At 35.5% G+C, this 23629-nt stretch overlaps 1 protein-coding gene across 4 annotated transcripts in view; it reads right to left on the bottom strand.

Annotated features, from left to right (window-relative positions):
- Window positions 1-23629, bottom strand: part of WWP1 (WW domain containing E3 ubiquitin protein ligase 1) — a 133856-nt gene that overhangs the window by 73550 nt on the left and 36677 nt on the right. For 3 of the 4 annotated variants that reach the window (XM_042972645.1, XM_042972644.1, XM_042972643.1), the window contains 4 exons: window positions 15695-15833; window positions 14947-15071; window positions 867-1004; window positions 708-774 (listed from right to left, as the gene is read on the bottom strand). In XM_042972645.1, coding sequence (XP_042828579.1) covers window positions 708-774; window positions 867-1004; window positions 14947-15071; window positions 15695-15833 — 469 coding nt within the window. The remainder of the gene's footprint in view (window positions 1-707; window positions 775-866; window positions 1005-14946; window positions 15072-15694; window positions 15834-23629) is intronic. The other variant, XM_042972646.1, reaches the window with a different exon arrangement.

The following is a 23629-nucleotide window of genomic DNA, read 5'->3' as shown; positions in this document are numbered from 1 at the left end:
AGAGAGAGAGAAGGAGGAGGAGGAGGAGGAGGAGGAGGAGGAGGAGGAGGAGGAGGAGGAAGGAAGGGAGGGAATCCCAAGCAGGCTCAGCACAGAGCCTGATGTGGAGCTTGAACCTACCAAGCATGAGATCATGACCTTAGCTGAAACCAAGAGTCTAACCCTTAACGGACTGAGCCACCCAGGTTTCCACCCCCGCCCCCCCACCACGCTTTTTTAAATGTTTATTCATTCTGAAAGAGAGCGAGAGAAAGGACGTGCACACAAGCAGGGGAGGGGCAGAGAGAGAAGACAAGAGAATCCCAAGCAGGCCCTGAGCTGTCAGTGCAGAACCCAAGGCAGTCTCTGTCCCACCAACCGTGAGATCATGACCTGAGCCAAAATCGAGAGTTGGGACACTTAACTGACTGAGACACCTAGGTGCCCCCAGTCTCTTTTTGAGAGTGATGAGAATTTCTGAAATTAGATAGTCGTGATTGTTATACCCAAATCTACTGCAATATATAGAAGGTAACCCTTTTGGTATGTGTATTATATCTCAATGTAGTTTATCTCTTTAAAAACTACTTTTAAAAGAATTTAAACAAATGATATGTACAGATACAAGCTTTTAAATTCTATGGCAAACTCTAAGGTTAAAATGTAAAACTTCATATATGGGAAATGTTACATTACCTTGCCACAAATACTAAAATAAAATATTCTACCTGGAGGTTGGTCTTGTTGAAGGGTCTCCATTTTCATGTAAGGCATCACCATTTTGCTGTATTTCTACTAAACAAGAAAGAAATAAAGCAGGTTTTTATATACTTCTTTCAGGTTTTTTTTCCCACTTCAAACTTTAAAAACACATAAAGTTGGCTTACTGGTTGGAGATGAGTTGCAGTTTGTTAGATTTTCTTGTTCAATCGCCAATCCATCCAGCACAACTGTTAATTCACCAGTTTGCACTATGCCGTTCTTATTTTCCAAAGAAAGTTTTAATTGTTCTTTCACTCTTTCCACTAGGAAAAAAAAAATTCTAATTTAAAAGCTTTTGCCACATACAAAATTATGTGCTAGAAATCAAAACTACCTATCAAGAATTACTCTAGCTCAGTACTTCACAGCTACAAGCAGAAAGAACTGTTTGCACTTGTATCAGTAGATCTAGATCTTTCTATACTACACCAGACTCAATCCCTATCACACCAAGTTGAAAAACTCTTTGCCCCTCACCACATGCTTTCAATATCATCTTTAATTGCTCCTTTGCACAGTAAAAAGCACAGAGAACATATAAATAAACACAGATAATAATCACAACTACCTAAACTTGCTCTTCAGCCCACAACGTTTGTGGTTAAGGCATAATTTCTGCATGGGAGTCAGGTGGTCTGGTTACTAATTCCAGCTCTGGAACTTACTGCTGTACTTTAAGTAGTCAAACTATATACAGCCTCAGTTCCTGTCATTACAAAACGGAGATAATGAAGGCATCAAACTAGAAGGGATTATCATAAGGCCCAAATGCAAAAATCACCCAGAAAGTTCTTAGCACTATGCCTGACACATGTTGAGTACTCAATAAATAGTAAGTACTATGACAATAGTTTTTTCTTTTTCATAGGAGACCAAATATTTCCTTCCTGTTATTAGGATATCTAGTTCTTATTTAAGCTTGAGGTCATTTTGCTTCAACAGCTATCCCAGAGAAGTATATTAAGTTTTTAGTGATCCCTTTATTATCCAAATTCTTCAGTCTGATTGTCACTGGCTTTCTGCAGCTTTTGAAACCATGGAACATATTTCTTCTTAGATCACATCCTTGATTTTGGTCTTCTCTACATTTAATGAATTTGGGTGTTTTTTTCCCCATTTATCAAATGTCCAGCGTAAGCATAACCAATTATCCAAGTACAGAAAAGACAAAAAAAATACCTGAGACCACTATAATCACAACAGAAATTCTTTGCAGAAAATTTAAGAACTATATAATAAAAGATCTTATAGAATTATACCACTATAAACCTCACCCCACATCACAAAAATATTAATTAAAACAATTAGAGACTAGGAGGAAAACAACAGTATAGGGGGGAAAACCTACAAAAGCATGAATTTCAGCTTTACCTAGATTCTAACAATCTGTAGCTGAAGAAAACTATACTGACTACCATTCTATTTCATTTTTGTCATTACTCTCCATTGAAACTATGCAATGTGGAGATTTAGCTCTTGTTCCTAACATTAGCTTGAGTAGATTCTTAAAAATAACCTCTCAAAATCCCTTTAATGTAGGTCTCTCGATGGTAAATGCTCTCATTTTTTAATCTGTAAATGCCTGGATTCTCATCTTCAAAAGATTTGTTGAGCATACTATTTTATATTGATGATAATCTCTCAACTCTTTGAAGATATTTTTCTACTATCTTCTATTACTGTTAATTCTGTAATTCTAATTCATAATTTCCATTCAAATGATCTGTTTTTCTCTACAGCTGCTTTTTTTGACTTTGGTGTCATGCATTTCACTTGATGAAAACATGACTTTCTCTTTATCATCTTACTAGGGAGATTATGGACCTAAGAATTTATTTTTCATCAGTATTCAAACAGCCATTATCTCTTAAAATACCTCCTTTACTCCACCTTCCATTGTAGGGGTTAGCAAACTGGTTGCAGGCCAAATCTGGCCTGTTACCTGTTTTTGTAAATAGTTTTATTTCAACGGTCATGCTCATTCATTTATAGATCTTCTATAGCTGCTTTCCCACTACAATGGAAGAACTGAATAGGTACACAATAGAGACTGCAAAGCTTGAATATTTACTATCTGGCCATTTACAGAACACATTTATCAACCTCTGCTTATGATGGCTTCTTATAATTTATAATCTTTGACGGTGAGTTCATTCTCTGATATTAGACCAAGGGTAGTCTTTGGGCGTTAGTACAGTCAGGTCTGTTTCTAATGCTGGTAGTGATTCGAGGGCACCCCAAAGAGTCTAGACTACAGGAATCCAACCACAGCTCCCCTATCTTGCTGTGAGCCAAAAGCTTAGTACCTTGAAAACTGCTATCAGCATCATCTACTATTCTAACTCCAATTTGTAAGATTTTGCTTTTTCTTTCTTTATTTGGAAGAAGGGAGGCCTTGAAGATCACTTTGCCTCTTTGCAAAGATCATTAATGCCACAAAAATTTGTTCTATCAGGGACATAACTATGCAGCAGGAAGCTGTTTACAGCATCTAGTCTTTCACAATTCCGAACATGGAAAATTGGGATATAACATCTGAGTCATAAAACTGGGAATAATAATATTTCCATCTACATGTACATATATGTATGTTGGCAGGGGGGATGAGAGTATTATGTTAACATATAAACAAACCAACTCAGACATATTCATTTATTCAACATGTAAATGCCTAATGTGTGCCAGATATTATACTGAGAAAGCAGGATAAACCTTGACCAGCCTAAAGTAAACCTACCTACTTATTCCACTTATTTCTTTTAACAGACTTATCACCAGAATTTTTTTGGGGGGTGCGGGTGAGGGGTGGGACTCACCTCCCCAACCTAAAACTGCAGTCTCCAAAAGAGCCGAAATTGTGTACATCTAATTTAGTCATGTATCCTCAGTATCTGAAAAAAGGTAGGTACTTAATAAATGTTTAAATTATTATGATAGGACTGTCCTCAGGAAACTTAGAAGGCAGAATCTGATTTTTCTTCCATCCTAGACATTCTTTCTTAGTTTTAATAGGGCAACAGAACAATCGGAGTCTCTGAGAAGCTAGATAATATAACTACATAATTTATCCATCACAGGTTTGTTGAAAAAATACACTCTATCTCTACAGAAAATAAAGATCTTCAAAAATCTTGTTTTTTAAGGTGTTTCACATATTTAGATTTAACTCAAGAATCAAATTGAAGCCATTTAAAAAAATTGCCTGGCACCTAGGTGGCTCAGTTAAGTGTCTGACTTCGGCTCAGGTCATGATTTCGTGGTTCTTGAGTTCAAGCCCTGTGTCAGGCTCTGTGCTGACAGCTCAGAGCCTGGAACCTGCCTCAGATTCTGTGTCTCCATCTCTCTCTGCCCCTCTACCACTCGTACTCTGTCTCTCTCTCTCAAGAAAATAAATAAAACATTAAAAAAATTGCTTGCACACTGTATTATCTATTGCTAAGAAACAAATTATCCTGAGGTGCCTGGGTGGCTCAGTCAGTTAAGCGTCCAACTTTGGCTCAGGTCATGATCTCACAGTTCGTTCATGGGTTCGAGCCCCACGTTGGGCTCTCTGCTGACAGCTCAGAGCCTGGAGCCCGCTTAGGATTTTATCTCCCTGTCTCTGCCCCTCCCAGCATGCATACTCTCTCTCTTTCTCTCTCAAAAATAAAGATTAAAAAAAGCCACAAATTATCCTAAAGTTTAGTCACTTAAAATAACGATAACTGTTCATTACTGCTCAGTTCCTATGGGATAGAAATTTGGGAGGCACTAGAAAATCCCCTTAAATAATGATTCATATGCATAGCTAACAAGCTGGTGCCGAGAGCTGAGAAGAGGCCTCAGTTCCTCTCCATTTACGTTTTTTATAGGGCTTCTTCAGTCTTCACCTTAGTGACTTGTGAGTATATAATCCAAGAGACAAGAGCAAAAGCTGAAACGTCTTTTAGGACCAAGTCTTTGAGGTCCTGTACTATTATTTCTACCATATTCTGTCACAGACCATCTCTGATTCAATGTGGGAAGGACCACACAAGGTGCAAACACCAGAAGGTAAGAATGCTTGGGACCATTCTGGAGGATGGCCAACATACAGCTATGTATGTTTACAACAGAATTTTAGAAACAAAATGAGTGTATTAGGTTACAAGTTGTAACAGTCCCAAGAATAACCAGGTGTTCTAAATCCCAAGTCCTTCCATTATATCACACTATGAGTCAATGTGCAATAACTCACAAAGTTCCCATCTCCTATGGTGTAACAAAATTAATTTCAAAATTTACAAAGGAAATAAAAAATTACATAATGAAAGTATAAGAAGAAAATAATGGAAATAATAGAGTATAGAAAATATTCTGAACACACACAAAAAAATGGAAGTTGGAAAAACTTTAATGACAGAAAAAATATTAAATGTCTGTAAGTCAAAACCAAGAATAAAAAAGTGGCAAATTATTAGCAGAAAAAAGAGCTCTTATAAATCAGTGAGAAAAAAAGGAACAACCAATAAAAAATGTACAGATTATAAGATAATCAGACACAAATGATAAAATATGGATGATCAATAAATATGTGAGTTTTTCAATTATTAAAGAAAGCTTTGATAAGAATAGCATTCATTTTTTAAATCTATTAGTATGGCAAATATTTCCAAATGGGCACTCTCATATACTTTGTTGTGTGTACAAATTAGCATAATATTTCAGGAAGGCAAGTGAGACAGCTATGCATAGCTGGAGGCTTCAAACTGCTCATTCCCTCTCACCTAGTAATTTCAATCATAAAAATCTTTCTAGAAGAACATAAATATGGTTATATCACTAGGTATGAGAATACTATTTGTTCAAAACCTTGTTTTAATATATCTTAGTCTGCACTGATACTAAGGGAGTTTTAAAGAAGAGAACTTGAGACTTAGTAAACTAAACAAATTAGTATTAGCTAAGTATATATGACTAAAGCAAATTTTTAACTAATATTATATTTGACTTATGCTCTGTCCTCTATCATAAGTGGCACATTTCTCTACTGTGTTTCCCTACCATTTGATATAAGGAAATAATTTTCAAATTATTTGATTATTGTAAAACATTTGTGACATAATTCAATTTAAAGTGAACTTAATGGATTTCTAAATGCTTTCCTCAACAAAAGCAAAGTTCTTAGTTCTACTAATACCATAAAAAAACTCAGTGTGGTCCCCAGTGTTTGAGTAGCAGCCATCTCACTCCTCTTTTGGGTGTTTAAAGTAGCTCTGTCAGTCTCAAAATTGAAATACAAAACAAAGACTCTATACAAAGAGTCTATATACACTCTGATGTATATACTTTTCACCCATGGTGCACAAAGATTCTTTCCTTAAACCAACTCTAGTCAAGTTCCTCTGAGCCATCTTCTCAAGTAGGGCTCAACTCTGGCCTATAAAAACTCCAAACAGCACAAATGGTCTCATCCACCACCTCTTCTGCAAATTAAAAAAACTTGAATACACACTATGTTGGTTCTAACAACTCAGGAATGACCATGGCCCCACTTAAAGTGTCTGCCTGAGAAAGCTTAGGGCTGCTTAAAGAATTTACTGTTTGTTCCAGTACACCTGTAGACAATTTACAATGGTAAATCCTTCCTCTGTCTCTTTGAGATGTAGGTTGACCTTTGAACAAAGCAGGGTTTAAGGGTGCTGACTCCCAGTGCGGTTGAAAATCCACCTAGAATTTTTGACTCTCCCCAAATTTAACTATTAATAGCCTACTGATAACCAGAAGCCTTACTGATAACAGAAACAGTCAGCTAATACATATTTAAAATGATATATGTATTATATACTGTATTCTTACTGTAAAGTAAGCTAGGAAGAAAGAAAAATATTACCAAGAAAATCATAAGGAAGAGAAAACAGCATCCAAATCTGTGTTGTTCAAAGGTCAACTGTATATGTCATCTCCTATAACTCAGGAGTGTCTTTGTTAAAGACCTGAAAGCCACTCTTATGAAATGTAATCAATCAGGAAGGACAGGGCCTAGGACTCACAGTCCAAGTGGGAGAACAGAATTCTAACTAGTAGAGAAAACTGGCCTAATCACATTTACACCAATCAACACTTCATAATTTTTCACTTCTCTGACTCTACTTAGCTTCCACCCACCTCTCTACTCCCTCATTCTCCATTTGAAATGCCCAGTTACTTCTGTACAAAAAGGAGTTCGGATTAAACTGAACCTTCTTCCTTACTGCAATAGCATCTTACTGATTAAAATCTGTCCTTCCCACTTTAACTAGTATTAGGCGTGTTTATCTTTGATAATAGAGGGATTTTTCCTTTGCGATTTAAGAAATAGTGGAATTGATAGAAGGAAATACATCTCAGATATCAGTATCCACAGCTGGTAATATACCACATATCTCTGCAGAGCCAACGAAATAATTTCCAAAATTCAGAATGGCATTCTGGTGATCTGAACACATAACTAAAGGTTGGAGGGCAAATGAGGCTTAAATCCACAAAAGCACTGAAACAATATTTCAGAGGATCACATGAGCAAAAACTCTGGACACCATCCAACTAGCTTACAACAAGAAAAAAATGAAGGTTAAGAACTGCAAGGCTCACTGGGATATAAATGTGAAGTGAAAGAATTTACCTAGTAAGCCACAGTTAGATTAGGGAAGAGGGGGGAGAGGAGATGATTTTATGTTGTTAGTTGTGGGTTTTATTTAAGGCTATAACAACTCATATTACACCATGAAAGCTGAAAAAGTAATTATCTTCAAAACTGGGAAAAATACCTATTCAAATGAATGAAGCCTCCACCCTTAACTAAAACATATGAGGAAAAGGGATAGTAAAAACATGAATTTATGAGAAGAAAATGTCAAGGCCTTGAGAACAGGAAGAAATTAGACTTATAAATTTCAAGAGGGACAATGTCCAAGTGCCAAGCCAACAGGCTAAATCAAGGGCACTCAAGAATGTGATCAATTATGACTGTACTTTTAAATCCTACAAAGCCATCTTAATTTTAGAACATTAACTCTCCATTATTCTAATTAAAAATAAAAAATAATGATCAGAAAACCTGTGTTCTAGTCAAAACTCTGCTATTACTTCTGTTCTTGAGCAAGCCACTTACCTTAAAAGTTATTTAATAAATGAGTCATTGGGATTACAGGACTCACAGGTTTCTTCTACCTTTAAAACATGATTCACAAGCTTTAATTTTAAAAATTAATTTACTTTTTGTTGTAGGCTGAGTTATTTCCCCCTGCCCCCAAATTCAAATGTTTAAGTCCTAATCCCTGGTACCTCAGAAGTGACTCTATTTGGAAATAGCATCTTTAAATAAAGGTAATTCAATTAAAATGATATTACTAGGGTGCTCTTCATCCAATAATGACTGATGCCTTTGTAAAAGGAGAAAACCTGGATACAGACACGTGCACAGAGGGAAGACCATATGATTATAAAAAAGATGGCCATCTATAAGCCAAAAAGAGAGGAGTCCCCAGAAGAAACTAACCTTGTTGACACCTTGATTTCAGCCTTCTAGCTGCCAGAATTGTGAGAGAAAACACATTTCTGGTCTTTAAGACATCCAGTCTTTATTATTTGGGTATGGCAGCCCTGGTAAACTAATACACCTTTAAGTTATTAAAAAAAAAAAAAAAATAGATTGCCTAGGGTCTATAGGATGCTGCTACTAGCATTTCTGAATCCATCAACTTCAGAAATGTATGAATGTTTACAAAATTTTATTTTTCTTCTGAGCATACTCTGCTCAATTAAATTACAAGAGATAACTTAAAATTTATACCATTTATAAAAGTTTCCTTTCAAAGAATGTTGAACATTACAGCCTTCCTACAAAGTCATTTTGGCAGATAAATATGATAATCTTTGTGGGGAGGAAAATTATAGTCTTTATATGAAGGTTCAATACAGTCTAATATAATAAAATTGGAAAGTATCTAGACAGCAAGGATAGAAGTGTGGTTAAATAAATTATAGTATGTGATAAAATACAGAATTACTACATTAGCTTACAAAGAATACCACTGAATGATACAGGGAAAAACACATAACATTAAGAGAGCTACGCAGAATGAAAAACTGAATACAATCCCAATTCTTATACACACACAAACAAAATTCACCAATTTTTAGTCATTATTATCTCTGGGTTGTGAGTTAAGAGAAATGATCATGTGCACTAAAAAAGAGGTGCCATGCATGACCATACACAAAATCATTCCTTCAAGTTTAGGAGAGGAGCTGTTTTGCCTAATTCATAGAAAAAAAGAAAGTCAAGCACAATGAGGAGACAGAAGAATATGCTCCAAACAAGAACAAGACAAAACCTCAGAAAAAGAACTAAATGAAATAGAGACAACCAATCCACCTGATAAAGAACTGAAAGTAAGGGTCATAAAGATGCTCACTGGACTGGAGAGCAAAGTGGATGAACTTAGTGACAATTTCAACAAAGACAGAAAATATAAAACTGAACTGGGGCACCTGGGCGGCTTAGTCCGTTAAGAGTCCGACTTCAGCTCAGGTTGTGAACTCGCAGTTCGTGAGTTTGAGCCCCACGTCAGGCTCTATGCTGATGGCTCATAGCCGTCTGGAGACTGCTTCAGATTTGTGTCTCCCTCTCTCTCTATTCCTCCCCAGCTCCCACTCTGTCTCTCTCTCTCTCAAAAATAAATATCTAAAAAAATTAAAAACACCAACAACAAAAAAGAAAATATAAAACAGAACTAATCTGGGTTGAAGAATACAAAAACAAAAATGAAAAATACACTAGAGGGAATAAACAGATTAGACAATGAAGAAAAACTCAGTGATCTGGAAGGAAGGGTAACAGCACCCAGGCTGAACAACAAAAAGAAAACTGAAATTTTTAAAATTGAGGATAAGCTATGGGATCTCTTGGACAAAATCAAGCAATCATTTACATTATATAGGTTCCAGAAGGAAAAGAGAGAAAGGGACAGTTTTCTGTCCCTGTTATTTGAGAAATAACAGCTGAAAACTTCCCCAACCTGGAGAAGGAAATAGACATCATGGTTTCAGGAAGCACAGAGGGTTCTAAACAAGATGACCCGAGGGGATCCATGCCACAACACATAAAAATTAACATATCGGGGTGCCTGGGTGGCTTAGTTGGTTAAGTGTCCAATTTCAGCTCAGGTCATGATCTCACGGTTCACAACTTTGAGCCCTACATCGGGCTCTGTGCTGACAGCTCAGAGCCTGGAGCCTGCTTCCGATTCTGTGTCTCCCTCTCTCCCTGCCCCTCCCATGCTCATGCTCTGTCTCTCTGTGTCTCTCAATATTAAATAAACGTTAAAAAATAAAAAATAAAAATTATATGCCAACAAATTGGATAACCTAGAAGAAATGGATAAATTCTAGAAATATATGATATTCCAAAGTGAATAAGGAAAAAAACAGAAAATCAGAACAAACCAATTACTAGTAACGAAATTGGGGAAAAAATTCCCAAAAAACAAAGAACCAGATGGATTCATAGAACTCTACCAAACACTTAAAGAAGAGTTAATACCTGTTCTCCTCAGACTATTCCAAAAAATAGAAGAGGAGGGAAAACTTACAAATACATTCAACAAGGCCAAAATTACTCTGATACCAAAACCAAAGACACTACAAAAAAAGAAAACTACAGGCCAATATTCCTGATGAACACAAATGCAAAACACCTCAACAAAATTTTAGCAAACTGTATTCAACAATACATTAAAAGGATCATTGACCACAATCAAGTGGGATTTATCCTGGGGATGTAGGGATGGTTCAATATTCACAAATCAATGTGATACACCACATTAACAAAATCAAAGATAAAAACCATATGATCATCTCAATAGATGCAGAAAAGGCTTATGACAACGTTCAATATACATTCATAATAAAAATTAAACAAAGTGGGTTTAATAAAGGCCATATACGAAAACCCCACACCTAATAATATCATACTCACTGTAAAAACTGAGAGCTTTTCCTCTAAGATCAGGAACAAGACAAGGATGTTCACTCTTGCCACTTTTATTCAACATAGTATTTAAAATCCTTGGTAAAGCAATCAAACAAGAAAAAGAAGAGAAGATATCCAAAATGGCAAGAAAAAAGTCAAACTGTCACTATTTGGAGGTGACATGATACCACACACAGAAAACCCTAAGGACTCCACCAAAAATCTATCAGAACTAATAGATGAATGCAGTAAACTTTCAGGATACAAAATTAACATACAGAAATCTGTTACATTTCTATACACTAATAGTGAAGTAGGGGAAAGAGACATTAACAAAACAATTCTGGGGCAACAGCGTGGCTCAGTAGGTTAAGCATCTGACTTTGGCTCAGGTCATAATCTCATAGCCAATGGGTTCAACCCCATGTTGGGCTCTGTGCTGACAGCATGGAGCCTGGGGCCTACTTCGGTTTCTGTCTGTCTCTCTCTCTCTCTCTCTCTTTCTGTCTCTCCCGGCTCGTGCGCTCTCTCTCTCAAAATAAATAAACATTAAAACAATTTTTAAGTAAATAAATTTTTTTTACAAAATTAAGAAAAAAAGAAAACAATTCCATTTATAATTATACCAAAAGAATAAAATATCTAGGAATAAACTTAACCAAGGAGGTAAAAGACTGATATTGTGAAAATTATAAAATACTAATGAGCAAATTGAAGATGACAGAAATGGAAAGACATTACCATATTCATCGGTTGGAAGAATACTGTTAAAATGTCCATACTACCCAAAGCAATCTGCAGATTTAATGCAATCCCTATCAAAATATCAATAGTATTTTCCACAGACCTAAAACAAATTGTCCTAAAATTTGTATGGAACTACAAAAGAGCCCAAACAGCCAAAGCAATCTTGAAAAAGAACAAAGCCTGGAGGTATCATAATCACAGACTTCCAAGATATACTATAAGGCAATAATAATCAAACAGTATGGTTCTGGCACAAAAATAGACACACAGATTAATGGAACAGAATACAGAGCCGAGAAATAAACCCACACTTATATGGTTTTTCTATGACCAAGGAGGCAAGAATTCACAGGGGGAAAGACAGTCTGTTCAATAAATGGTACTGGAAGAACTGGCTAACTACATGCAAAAAAATGAAACTGAACCCCTTTCTTAAACCACACACATAAACTCAAAATGAATTAAAGACCCAAATGTGACATCTGAAATCATAAATTCCCAGAAGAAAATAAAGGGAGTAATCTCTTTGACACTGGCCTTAGCAACATTTTTCTAGAAAGGTCTCCTCAGGCAAGGGAAGCAAAAGCAAAAGTAAACTATTGGGACCACACCAAACGAAAAACCTTTTGCACAACAAAGGAACCATCAACAAAACAAAAAGGGAACTAGTAAATGGGAGGAGATATTTGCAAATGATCTATCCAATAAGGGACTGATAAAAAAAAAAAAAAACAAATAAAAACAAAAACAAAAAACTTCTAAACTCAACACCAAAAAACCCCAAATAATCTGATTTTAAATGGGTAGAGGGGAGCATGGGTGGCTTACTTAAGTGTCCAACTCTTGGTTTCAGCTCAGGTCATGATCTCAGTTTGTGAGGCCCATGCCGGGGCTTTGAGCTGACAGCAAAGTCTGCTTCGGATTTTCTTTCTCTCTGCCCCTCCCTGGCCTGTTCTATTTCTCTCAAAATAAATAAACATTTAAAATGGGCAGAGGATCTAAACAGACATCTTTCTAAAGAAAACGTACAGATAGCCAACAGACATGTAAAGATGCTCAACATCACTAATCATCAGGGAAATACAAAGCAAAACCACAATGAGGTATCACCTCACACCTGTCAGAATGTGGAAATAACAAGAAATAACAAGTATTGGGGAGAATGTGGAGAATGTATTGTTGTGGGAATGTGCACTGTTGTGGGAATATAAATTGATGCAGCCACTGTGGAAACCAGTATGGAGGTTTGTCAAAACATTAAAAATAGAAATACCATATGATCCAGTAATTCTACTACTGGGTATTTACCCAAAGAAAACGAAAACACTGACTCGAAGAGATACATGCATCCCTATGTTTACTGCAGCATTATTTGCAACTGCCAAGATATGGAAGAACCCATGTCTATCAATAGATGAATGGATAAAAAAGATGTGGGGGCACCTGTGTGGCTCAGTCAGCTAAGTGTCCAACTCTTGATTCGGACTCAGGTCATGATCTCAGTTTGTGAGTTCAACCCTGGGTCAGGCTAACAGTGTGGGGACTGCTTGGAATTCTGTCTCTCCCTCTATCTCAGTCCTTCCTCCCAAAATAAATAAAACTTAAAAAAAAAAAAAAGTTAAAAAAAATCAAACGATGTGGAGTGTGTGTGTGTATATATGTATATATGTATCTATACACACGTGTGTGTGTGTGCGTGCGCATACACACACACACACACACACACAGAGGGATATTACTCAACCCTAAAAAAGAACGAGATCCTGCCATCTGCGACAACATGGACAGACCTAGAGGCTAAGTGAAACAAGTCAGAGAAAGACAAATAACATATGATTTCACTTACATGTGGAGAAAATAGACACACAAATACAGAGAACAAACTGATGGTGGCCAGAGGGGAAGGATTCGGGATGGACAAAAATGGGTGAAGAAGTGGGAGACATAGGCTCCAAGTTATGGAATAAGTCACAAGCATACAAGGTACAGCATGGGGAATATAGTCAGTGGTGTTATAATGGCTTTGTATGGTAACCGTGGCTACACTTGTGGTGAGCACAGCCTAAATATAGAGTTGTTAAATCACTATGTTGTATATCTGAAACTAATGTAGCATTGTACATCAAGTATACTCAAAATAAAAATAAAAGTCTCATGCAAAACTTAATCAAATGCAAAAAGAGCTAATATAAATTGGCAAAACCAAACATAATTCTGAAATAACAGAAGTTAACTGAGGTATTATATATTTACACCAATAATGCCATATAGCCAAGAAAAAAAGCACAAATCCAGCCACCATCAGACCAGGCAGGGTATTATATGCTTAAAAGACCTACTACTTATTTCTATAACCAAGAGAGAATTGCATGACCAAAAGCCATGGCATAGCAGGGAATTAAACTTTCATTGCTTCAAAAGAGTATTTTTTTAAAACATCTGTACACATAAAAATTGGTAAGGCTTATACATTTTCTTGACTCATAACTCCTATGTCCAAAAACTACATCAAACACGGATTTTTAGGTTGTATGTGGATTTTTGTTAAAAACAGAAAAAAACTTTAAAAAATCAACTCATTATTTAAAACATTAGCATTTTAGCCTGTAACTCAGCACATCTTTTGGAAATGAGAAAATTTCTAAAGAAATAAAGGAGTGCACAGGAAGATTTACATATCTGAACAGGGGCACTGGTTTGAGTGAACTATTAGGAACTGCCTAAATGTTAAATAATAAGGGATAAGTTAAATCATAAACCAGACTCTTTGGACCACCCAATATTTTGAGATTTTGCTAAAAGAAATGAACTCTTATCCCAGAATTATGAACATAAGGATACCCCAAAATTTTTGCATGCAATGAAGGAGATTTACAAATAACTGAAGCTTAAACCACCTTACCCAGGCTAGAAATATTTAGTATCATGTAAACATTATGTTCATATTACATTGTTAAATGAAAAAAGCAGGGGATAAACCAGTAGATGCAAAAAAAGAAATATGTATCTATGAACAGTAAAAAGACAAGAGACCAAGTTATTAGGAGTGGTTATCCTCGGATAGAATTACAGATATTTTATATTCCTCTATGATTTTGTATATTCTCTGTATTTTCTATAATGAACTAGTTATATAATAAGAAAATGTGAGTAAGAATTTATCCTGTACAAATTACTAACAAAGTTAGCAACAGGCTCAAATTATGATCATTTTGTCAAGTTTTAAAGTATGTAATAAGAAAATAATAAATCACTGATGATCACTGATAACAGGGTACTCACGGATAATGTAAATCTGCTAGATGGAGAAAGGTCACAGTACTTCCTATTTCATGTAATACCACAAACTTAAAAGCAATCACAGGCAATAACTAAAAGTTCTCTTTTGTAAATACAAAACTATTTTTTGCTGTTGGACTTCGGGATACTTTGTAAAGAGTCTAAAATAAGTTTTTAAAGAAACAAAGATCAGAACAAAAACTTACATTTTCTATTGTGTATTAACAGAGCTTGTTTCAGATCTATGGTTGCTCTTCCTAATAAAGCATCTGCCTTTAAAGTATAATGACTCCAAACTCGAAATTCCAATGTAGTCTGTGGGGTCACATTTCTGTATGGGTAAAATTATAACAAAAATACAGGAGTATACATTTACTTCAATAGTTTTTAAAAAGCCATGAATTCAGTTTGAGAAAAAATACTGTATGAAACAGTAAACTATCTGAATTATGAATAAAAATAATGATTTGCTTTCACGTATATTAGGACTTCAGTAACTAAGAATTTTTATAATTAGCAAACCAAAATAGCAGCAATAGATCAAGAGTCCTGTTGAGATTTCACAATAACACTATTTCTATTTGAACAAATTCCTAAAGATTTAAGACAACTGATGGCATTATTTTTTAACACTTCTACTATGCCAACATTATGTTTCAAATGACAAAATTAAGGATAACTGATTTTTTACACTATTTTTACAAGACAGTAACAGAAAATATGGGTATATGGAATAATTCAGTTAATAAAGCAAAAAGCAAGAATTATTATACTTCCTCTCTAAAGAAAATAAAATTAGCCAAAAGTCTCATCATACTTAAAATTGTATATTCACACTAGAAAATTGCACTCCTACTTTGAAGTCATCCTACAACTACAACAACAAAATCACAAAAGATTTTCAAGCATACTTTCCCTTTTGGAAATTTTGCATTCTCTATGCAAGGTACTTACACGGTTAGTTGTTCATCCCATTTTGGATTAGAAGAACTACTGGATTTTGCTGTTTTCTTAATTTCTCCATCTACAACTACTTCTGTATATATTGCTGTTCCAAACCAGTTCTTTTTTCTTTTTAGTTTGGCACTAGAAACTAACAGAAACATGATAATCAGTAGTGAATACATGTAAACAAATAATATTTTGTAGTAATAAATCAATAAAAACGGAACTGTGCTTCTTAAGCAACTTAAACTCTTTTCCTTGGAGAATGAAGAAACAATACAAAAGGGCTATTATTGATAATGCCCAAGAATCATTTGAATTCTTGACAGTTTTACAGAAATAAAATTCACATACCATATAATTCACCCATTTAATCTGTATAATTCAATGGTTTTTTTATTTTTTTATTTTTTTACATTTATTCATTTTTGAGAGACAGAGAGAGACAGCACAAGCGGGGGAAGGGGCAGAGAGAGAGGGAGACAGAATCTGAAGCACCTTCAGCCTCCGAACTGTCAGCACAGAGCCCGACGCGGGGCTCAAACTCACAAACCGCAAGATCATGACCTGAGCCAGTCAGATGCTTAACTGACTGAGCCACCCAGGCGCCCCTATAATTCAATGGTTTTAATATATTCACAGTTGTGCAACCATCACCATAAGCAAATTAAAAACATATTCATCACCCCAAAAAGAAACCCCACATAGTCACCCTATTTCCTCCCAGTCCCTCCCCCTTGGCCCTAGGCAACTACCAATTACTCTCCATTTCTATAGATTTGCCTATTCTGGACATTTCACAGAAATGGATTCATATAACATATGGTTTTTTGTGACTGTCTTCTTTCACACTTAGCATGCTTTCAAGGTTCATCCATGTTGTAGCATGTATCAGTACTTCATTCCTTTTATTGACAAATAATATTCCACTGTACAGGTATCCTTTTTATCTGCCCATTCATCAGTTGATAGAGATCTGGGTTGTTTCTACTGGGTTGTTGTTGTTGGGTTGTTGTCTATTGTGCATAATACTACTATAAACATTCATGCACAAGTTTTTGTGTGGACATATGTTTTCATTTCTCTTGGCATACACCTAGGAGTGGAACTACTGGGTCATATGATAACTCTGTTGAATAATGCCAGACTGTTTTCCAAAGTAGTTGTACCATTTTACATCCCCACCAGCAGGATATAAGGGTTCCAATTTCTCCACATCCTTGCCAACCATTTGAATTTAATAATGAACTGCATCAAGCATCAAGAGAAAGGTAAGTATCTTCAGATTCAACATACCTATTAACCTGTGCACTACAGGTAGTGTTTCATACTTGCCTACTGAAAATTATATGAACTTGGGCAATATTTAAAAAAATGCTTTATCCGGTTTTTTGGTTTCCAAAAAAAGGGAAGTATTTGCTTTTTCAAATAAAAACATTAATATCAAAATGTCATTTGAAAAATTAACCATAACCCTTCACAGAAAGTGAATTTTATATCAAATTGACCTGATTTGGAGGAAGACCTATTTAATTTAAGCTAAGCAATTAATTTTAAATAATTTTTACAACTACTAATTCAAATAAGGAGTATGTATTTTCAGCGCAAACTACGACTGCCAGCAGTAATAACAACTTATCAAGATCACCTCTATCATCTATTACCTATGAATACATGGGTCTGAGATGAGAAAGTGGAACACTTCCTCCATGCCGTATCTGTATCACATGTTAAGGATAGGAACATAAGCTAATGCCTTCCATTCTACTGTGAGAAAATAGTAACAAACAGTCACACAAATAAATCACTGAAATACAAAGTGATAAATACTGCCACAAGTATTTGAAATATAGTATATCTTTAATTAATATCTGAAGTACAGCAAGAGAGACTCAAAGAAATACTATAATTAAGTACTGGTAACATAAAACAATCAGAGTGTTCAATGGAATGCCTGAAGTGCTATTATCAGGGTCTTGGCAAAACTCATTCCCATCCTTCTGTTGCAAATTGCTCTAAGTTCAACACCACTGTAGTGACATAGAAGGCACAGACATCTCTCTCTCAAAAAGTCCCCCACCCAAGATTCTTCACTCCAAATTGAAGAGTGATTTCCTCAAAATAAGCAGGGCTTATCAATACACTAGAAGGGGAAGGCAATACTGCATGGTGTTAAAAGCAAAAGGTGCCTTTTCAACAAATGGTGTTGGCACAATTGGACATCCACATGCAAAAATATTAATGCAAGCACAAACCTAACATCCTTCATAAAAATTAACTCAAAATGTATCACAGACCTAAATAAAACATAAAACCATAAAACTCTTTAGAAGATAAGAAAATCTACATGACCTTGGGTATAGTGATGCTTTCTTAAATACAATACCAAAGGCATGATCCATGAAAGAAACAACTGATAAGTTGTACTTCATTAATATTAAAAACTTCTGCTCTGCAAAAGACAATGTCAAGAGAATAAGAAGACATACCACAGAATAAGAGAAAATATATGCAAAAGACACATCTGATAAAGAACTATTGTCCAAAATATATACAGGACTCTTAAAACTCAACAATAAGAAAACAACCTTATTTTTAAAAAATGGGCCAAAGACCTTAACAGCACTTTACCAAATAAGTATGTGGACAGCAAGTAAGCATATGAAAAGCTGTTTAAAATGTTATCTGAAAAAAACAAATTTAAGCAACCATGAGATACCACTACACATACATATTAGAACAGCCAAACTCTGGAACACCAGCAACACTAAATGTTGCGGAGGATGTGGAGGAACAGGAACTCTTACTCATTGCTGGTGGGAATGCAAAATGGTACAGCCACTTTGAAAAACAGTTTGTTGGTTTCTTATAAACTAGACACAGGCTTACCATATGAGCCAGGAATTGTACTCCTTGGTATTTATCCAAAGGAGGTGAAAAGTTGTATCTACACAAAAAACCACACATGGATATTTACAGCAGTTTTATTCATAACTGCCAAAACTTAGAAGCAACCAAGATGTCCTTCAGTAGGTGAATGAACAAACTGTAGTATACCCAGAAAATGGAATATTATGCAGCACTAAAAAGAAATAAGCTATCAAGCCACAGAAAAACCTAGAGAAAACTTAAATGCATATTTAAGTTTTATTTAGTTTTACCAAATGAAAAATGTCAATTTGAAAAGGCTATATACTGCATAATTCTAACTATACAACATTCCAGGAAAGACAGTAAAAAGATCAGTGGTTGCCAGGGCTTGGGGAATGGGTGAGGAATGAATAGATGGAGCACAGAAGAATTTTAGGGCAGTGAAAACACTCTATGTTACTATAAAGATGGATACAGGTCATTATACAATTGTCCAAACCTGCAGAAGGTATAACACCAAGAATGAGCCTTAAAGTAAACTATGCACTTTGAGAGACTATGATGTGTGAAAGTAGGTTCATCAATTGTAATGAATGCCCCACTCTGGTGAATGATTATTAATGGAGGAGGCTGTGCATGTGTAGTATCAGAGGTATATGGGAAATCTCTGTACCTTCCTCTCAATTTTGCTGTGAACCTAAAACTGCTTTTAAAAAAAATAAGTCATATGTGGACACATCTGGGTTCATATTTTAACTCTGCCACTTACTAGATACCTGACCTTAAGTAAATCAATTAACCTCTCTGACCCTCAATTTTCTCATTTGAAAAATAGGGGAACAATAGTATCTGATTCTTAGGATTGGTGAAGAAAAGCCTGCAAGTACAATTATTATAAATGCATGCCTGGCAACCACTTATGGTAACTATTACTCTATCATTATTATTATTCATATTTACTGTATAGAATTAACTCTTCTGAGTTAATTACAGATACATTCAAAATCTATCCATTTTACACCTTTTATTGGCAAAGTCTTCAATAATACTAGGTGCTAGCAAGGTAAAAAAAAGTGATTTTTAAAAGATACAATTTGGGCAAAAATTTAATATAAATAACTAAAATGCTATGATTTTAAGTAACTAAAAAATAACCTTGTTAATTCAAGTAAGATTCTAATTAGTGAATTACATATTTTTCATTTAATAAGTTTCCTTTGGTGTTATTCACAAAACGTCCTCTCTTCTAAGATTACATAAATACTGAAAAATCTATCAGAAAGAGTCCGTATGCGTGTATCTAAAGAGACAACATTTAAGAGACCCACTCATAATAATAACACCTCAAGACCCAGTGCTAATATCATCCTCAACGGGGAAAAAATGAGAGCTTTTCAAGAACAAGGTCAGGAACAAGACAGGGAGGTCCACTCTCGCCACTGTTATTCAACACAGTATTAGAAGTCTTAGCCTCAGCAGTCAGACAACACAAAGAAATAAAAGGCATCCAAATCGGCCAGGAGGAGGTTAAACTTTCACTCTCTGCATATGACACGATACTCTATACGGAAAACCCAAGATTCCACCAAAAAACTGCCAGAACTGATCCATAAATTCAGCAAAGTCACAGAATGTAAAATCAATGCATAGAAATCAGTTGCATTCCTATACACCAATAATGAAGCAACAGAAAGAGAAATCAAGGGATCAATTCCTTGCACCAAAAACCATAAAATACCTAGGATAAATCTAACCAAAGAGGCGAAAAATCTATACACTGAAAACTACAGAAAGCTTATGAAAGAAATTGAAGAAGACACAAAAAAATGGAAAAACATTCCATGCTCATGGATAGGAAGAACAAGTATTGTTAAAATGTCAATACTACCCAAAGCAATCTACAAATTCAATGTAATACCTATCAAAATAACACCAGCATTCTTTAAGGAGCTAGAACAAACAATCCTAAAATTTGTATGGAACCAGAAAGACCCCGGATAGCCAAAGCAATATTTAAAAAGAAAACCAAAGCAGGAGGCATCACAATCCGGGACTTCAAGATGTATTACAAAGCTGTAATCATCAAGATAGTATGGTACTGGCACAAGAACAGACACTCAGATCAATGGAACAGAATAGAGAACCCAGAAATGGACCCACAGACCTATGGCCAGCTAATCTTTGACAAAGCGGGAAAGAATATCCAATGGAATAAAGACAGTCTCTTCAGCAAGTGGTGCTGGGAAAACTGGACAGCGACATGCAGAGAAATGAACCTGGACCACTTTCTTACACTATACACAAAAAACTAAACTCAAAATGGATGAAAGACCTAAACGTAAGACAGGAAGCCATCAAAATCCTCGAGGAGAAAGCAGGCAAAAACCTCTTTGATCTTGGCCGCAGCAGCTTCTTACTCAACATGTCTCCAGAGGCAAGGGAAACAAAAGCAAAAATGAACTACTGGGACCTCATCAAAATAAAAAGCTTCTGCACAGCAAAGGAAACAATCAGCAGAACTAAAAGGCAACCAACAGAATGGGAGAAGATATTTGCAAACGACATATCAGATAAAGTTAGTAACCAAAATATATGAAGAACTTACCAAACTCAACACTCCCAAAATAAATAATCCAGTGAAGAGATGCGCAAAAGACATGAATAGACACTTCTTCATAGACAACATCCAGATGGATAACTGACACATGAAACAACAGCCAAAGTATGGAAAGAGCCCAAATGTCCATCGATGGATGAATGGATAAAGAAGATGTGGTGTGTGTGTGTGTGTGTACACACACACACACACACACACACACATGTATACATATGGTGGAGTATTAGTCAGCAATAAAAATGAATGAAATCTTGCCATTTGCACCTACATGGATGGAACTAGAAGGTATTAAGCTAAGCGAATTAGAGAAAGACAAATATCATATGACTTCACTCATATGAGTACTTTAAGATACAAAACAGATGAACCTAAGGAAAGGGAAGCAAAAATAATATAAAAACAGGGAGGACGACAAAACATAAAAGGCTCTTAAATATGGAGAACAAACAGAGGGTTACTGGAGGGGGTGGGAGGGGGGATGGGCTAAATGGGTAAGGGGCATTAAGGAATCTACTCCTGAAATCATTGTTGCACTATATGCTAACTAATTTGGATGTAAATTAAAAAAATAAATTAAAAATACCCCAAGAAATAAATTAAATTAAAAACAGGAAAAAATAATAATGCCTACCCACCCCCCCCCCAAATCTAGTAATAAATAAATGTAGAGGATCTGCATGAAGATAACTATGAAACCTCACAGATAGACATAAAAGACTTGATGGGAATGACATGATATATTCCTGGATTTGGCAGTTTTAACAATGAAAGATTTCAATTATCTCTAATTTAATGCATTATTATTTTTTTTTAATGTTTATTTATTTTTGAGAGAGAGACAGACTGGGAGCAGGGGAGGGGGAGAGAGGGAAGGGAGACACAGAATCTGAAACAAGCTCCAGGTTCTGAGCTGTCAGCACAGAGCCTGATGCAGGGCTCAAACTCATGAGTTGTGAGATTGTGACCTGAGCCGAAGATGGATGCTTAACTGACTGAGCCACCCAGGGACCCTTAATACGTTATTTTTAAACGATCTAAATGAAAACATTAACATTGGTTTTGAGGGAGTTTTGGGACGGCATGGCAGCAGAGGAAAAGGGAAGGCACGACTCAAAAATTCAAATGAAAGGTTAAAAAAAAAAAAAAAGAATGGTGCAGATATATTTTAAAATACCAAGTAATGAGACTTCTCCCAATATATTATGTAAAGTACTACAAAATGAAAATTAAAGGGGCACCTGGGTGGCTCAGTCGGTTAAGCGTCCGACTTCGCTCAGGTCATGATCCCGCGGTTCGTGAGTTCAAGCCCCGCGTCAGGCTCTGTGCTGACAGCTCAGAGCCTGGAGCCTGTTTCAGATTCTGTGTCTCCCTCTCTCTCTCTGACCCTCCCCCGTTCATGCTCTGTCTCTCTCTGTCTCAAAAATAAATAAACGTTAAAAAAAAAATTAAAAAAAAATTAAAATTAAAATAATCTACGATGTAAGGGCAGAGATGAAAAAAAGAATAAGATGTTTGTATATGATCATGGTAGCATTTCAAATCCATGGGAAAAGATAGATTATTCCATAAATGTTGAAGCATTTGAAAAGAATAAAGCTAAATAAAGTTAAAGTTAAAACACTCATACAAAATTATGATACATATGATCACAATTTAAAAGGTGAAAGTAATAGAAGACACAATAGCTAAAAATTTACAAATGTGAACATAACAGTGCAGTAGCTTTTCAATCTCAAGTCTTACATTTTTATATGCCTTGCACTCTGTTTCTTATCCTTTCCTAAAGAAAGCCTGAAATCTCAACTATTTTTAGATGGTATGCGTATGTTTGCTACTATGCTTATGTGCATGCTTTACTCTAGTAGATCACGATATTACAGTGGGTAACTTTCTTTTAATTTTTTTTACAGTTTTCCTTCTTTCCATGATCAATGTTCATATTCTTATTTGCTACTGCCAATCAGATGTGTTAAGAACAGAAATAGGAATAAAAATAAATCAGTTAATAGAATATGTCAGTTTATAAATCATACCTGCCAAACTGTAATAGCAGAAGGGTCTTAAACATGGTACTGATTATTTTAAAAATAAAACAAATATCAATACAAAACAAAAACAAAAAGAAGAAATATCAACAGAGGTCACTGTTCTCTAATAAAAGGAGCGACAGACAACTTAGACTTCTAAAACCTTGGGATTTTCCTAACAGAAGACACTTGATCTGATTCTCAGTCTTTACTAGTAAAATAGTAAATATTTATTCCAAAAGGTATTGTTAAATCAGTTAAGATTGTGGATTATACGGTGCTTCGTATTTTTAAAAAATTAGACCAACAAAATGAAAGAAAGGTAAAAGGGGAGGGGAGGAAAGGGGAAAAGAGAAAAGCAAGGACTAAAATCTGGTGCCATTTAGCATAGGTCCAAGTTCAGTTTCCCAAGACCATCACTGTATTTCA

Source organism: Panthera tigris, chromosome F2, assembly GCF_018350195.1.
Source record: "Panthera tigris isolate Pti1 chromosome F2, P.tigris_Pti1_mat1.1, whole genome shotgun sequence".
Lineage (NCBI taxonomy): Eukaryota > Metazoa > Chordata > Mammalia > Carnivora > Felidae > Panthera > Panthera tigris.
Note: the sequence above shows the minus strand (reverse complement) of the source record. Positions and strands in the feature narration are given on the sequence as shown.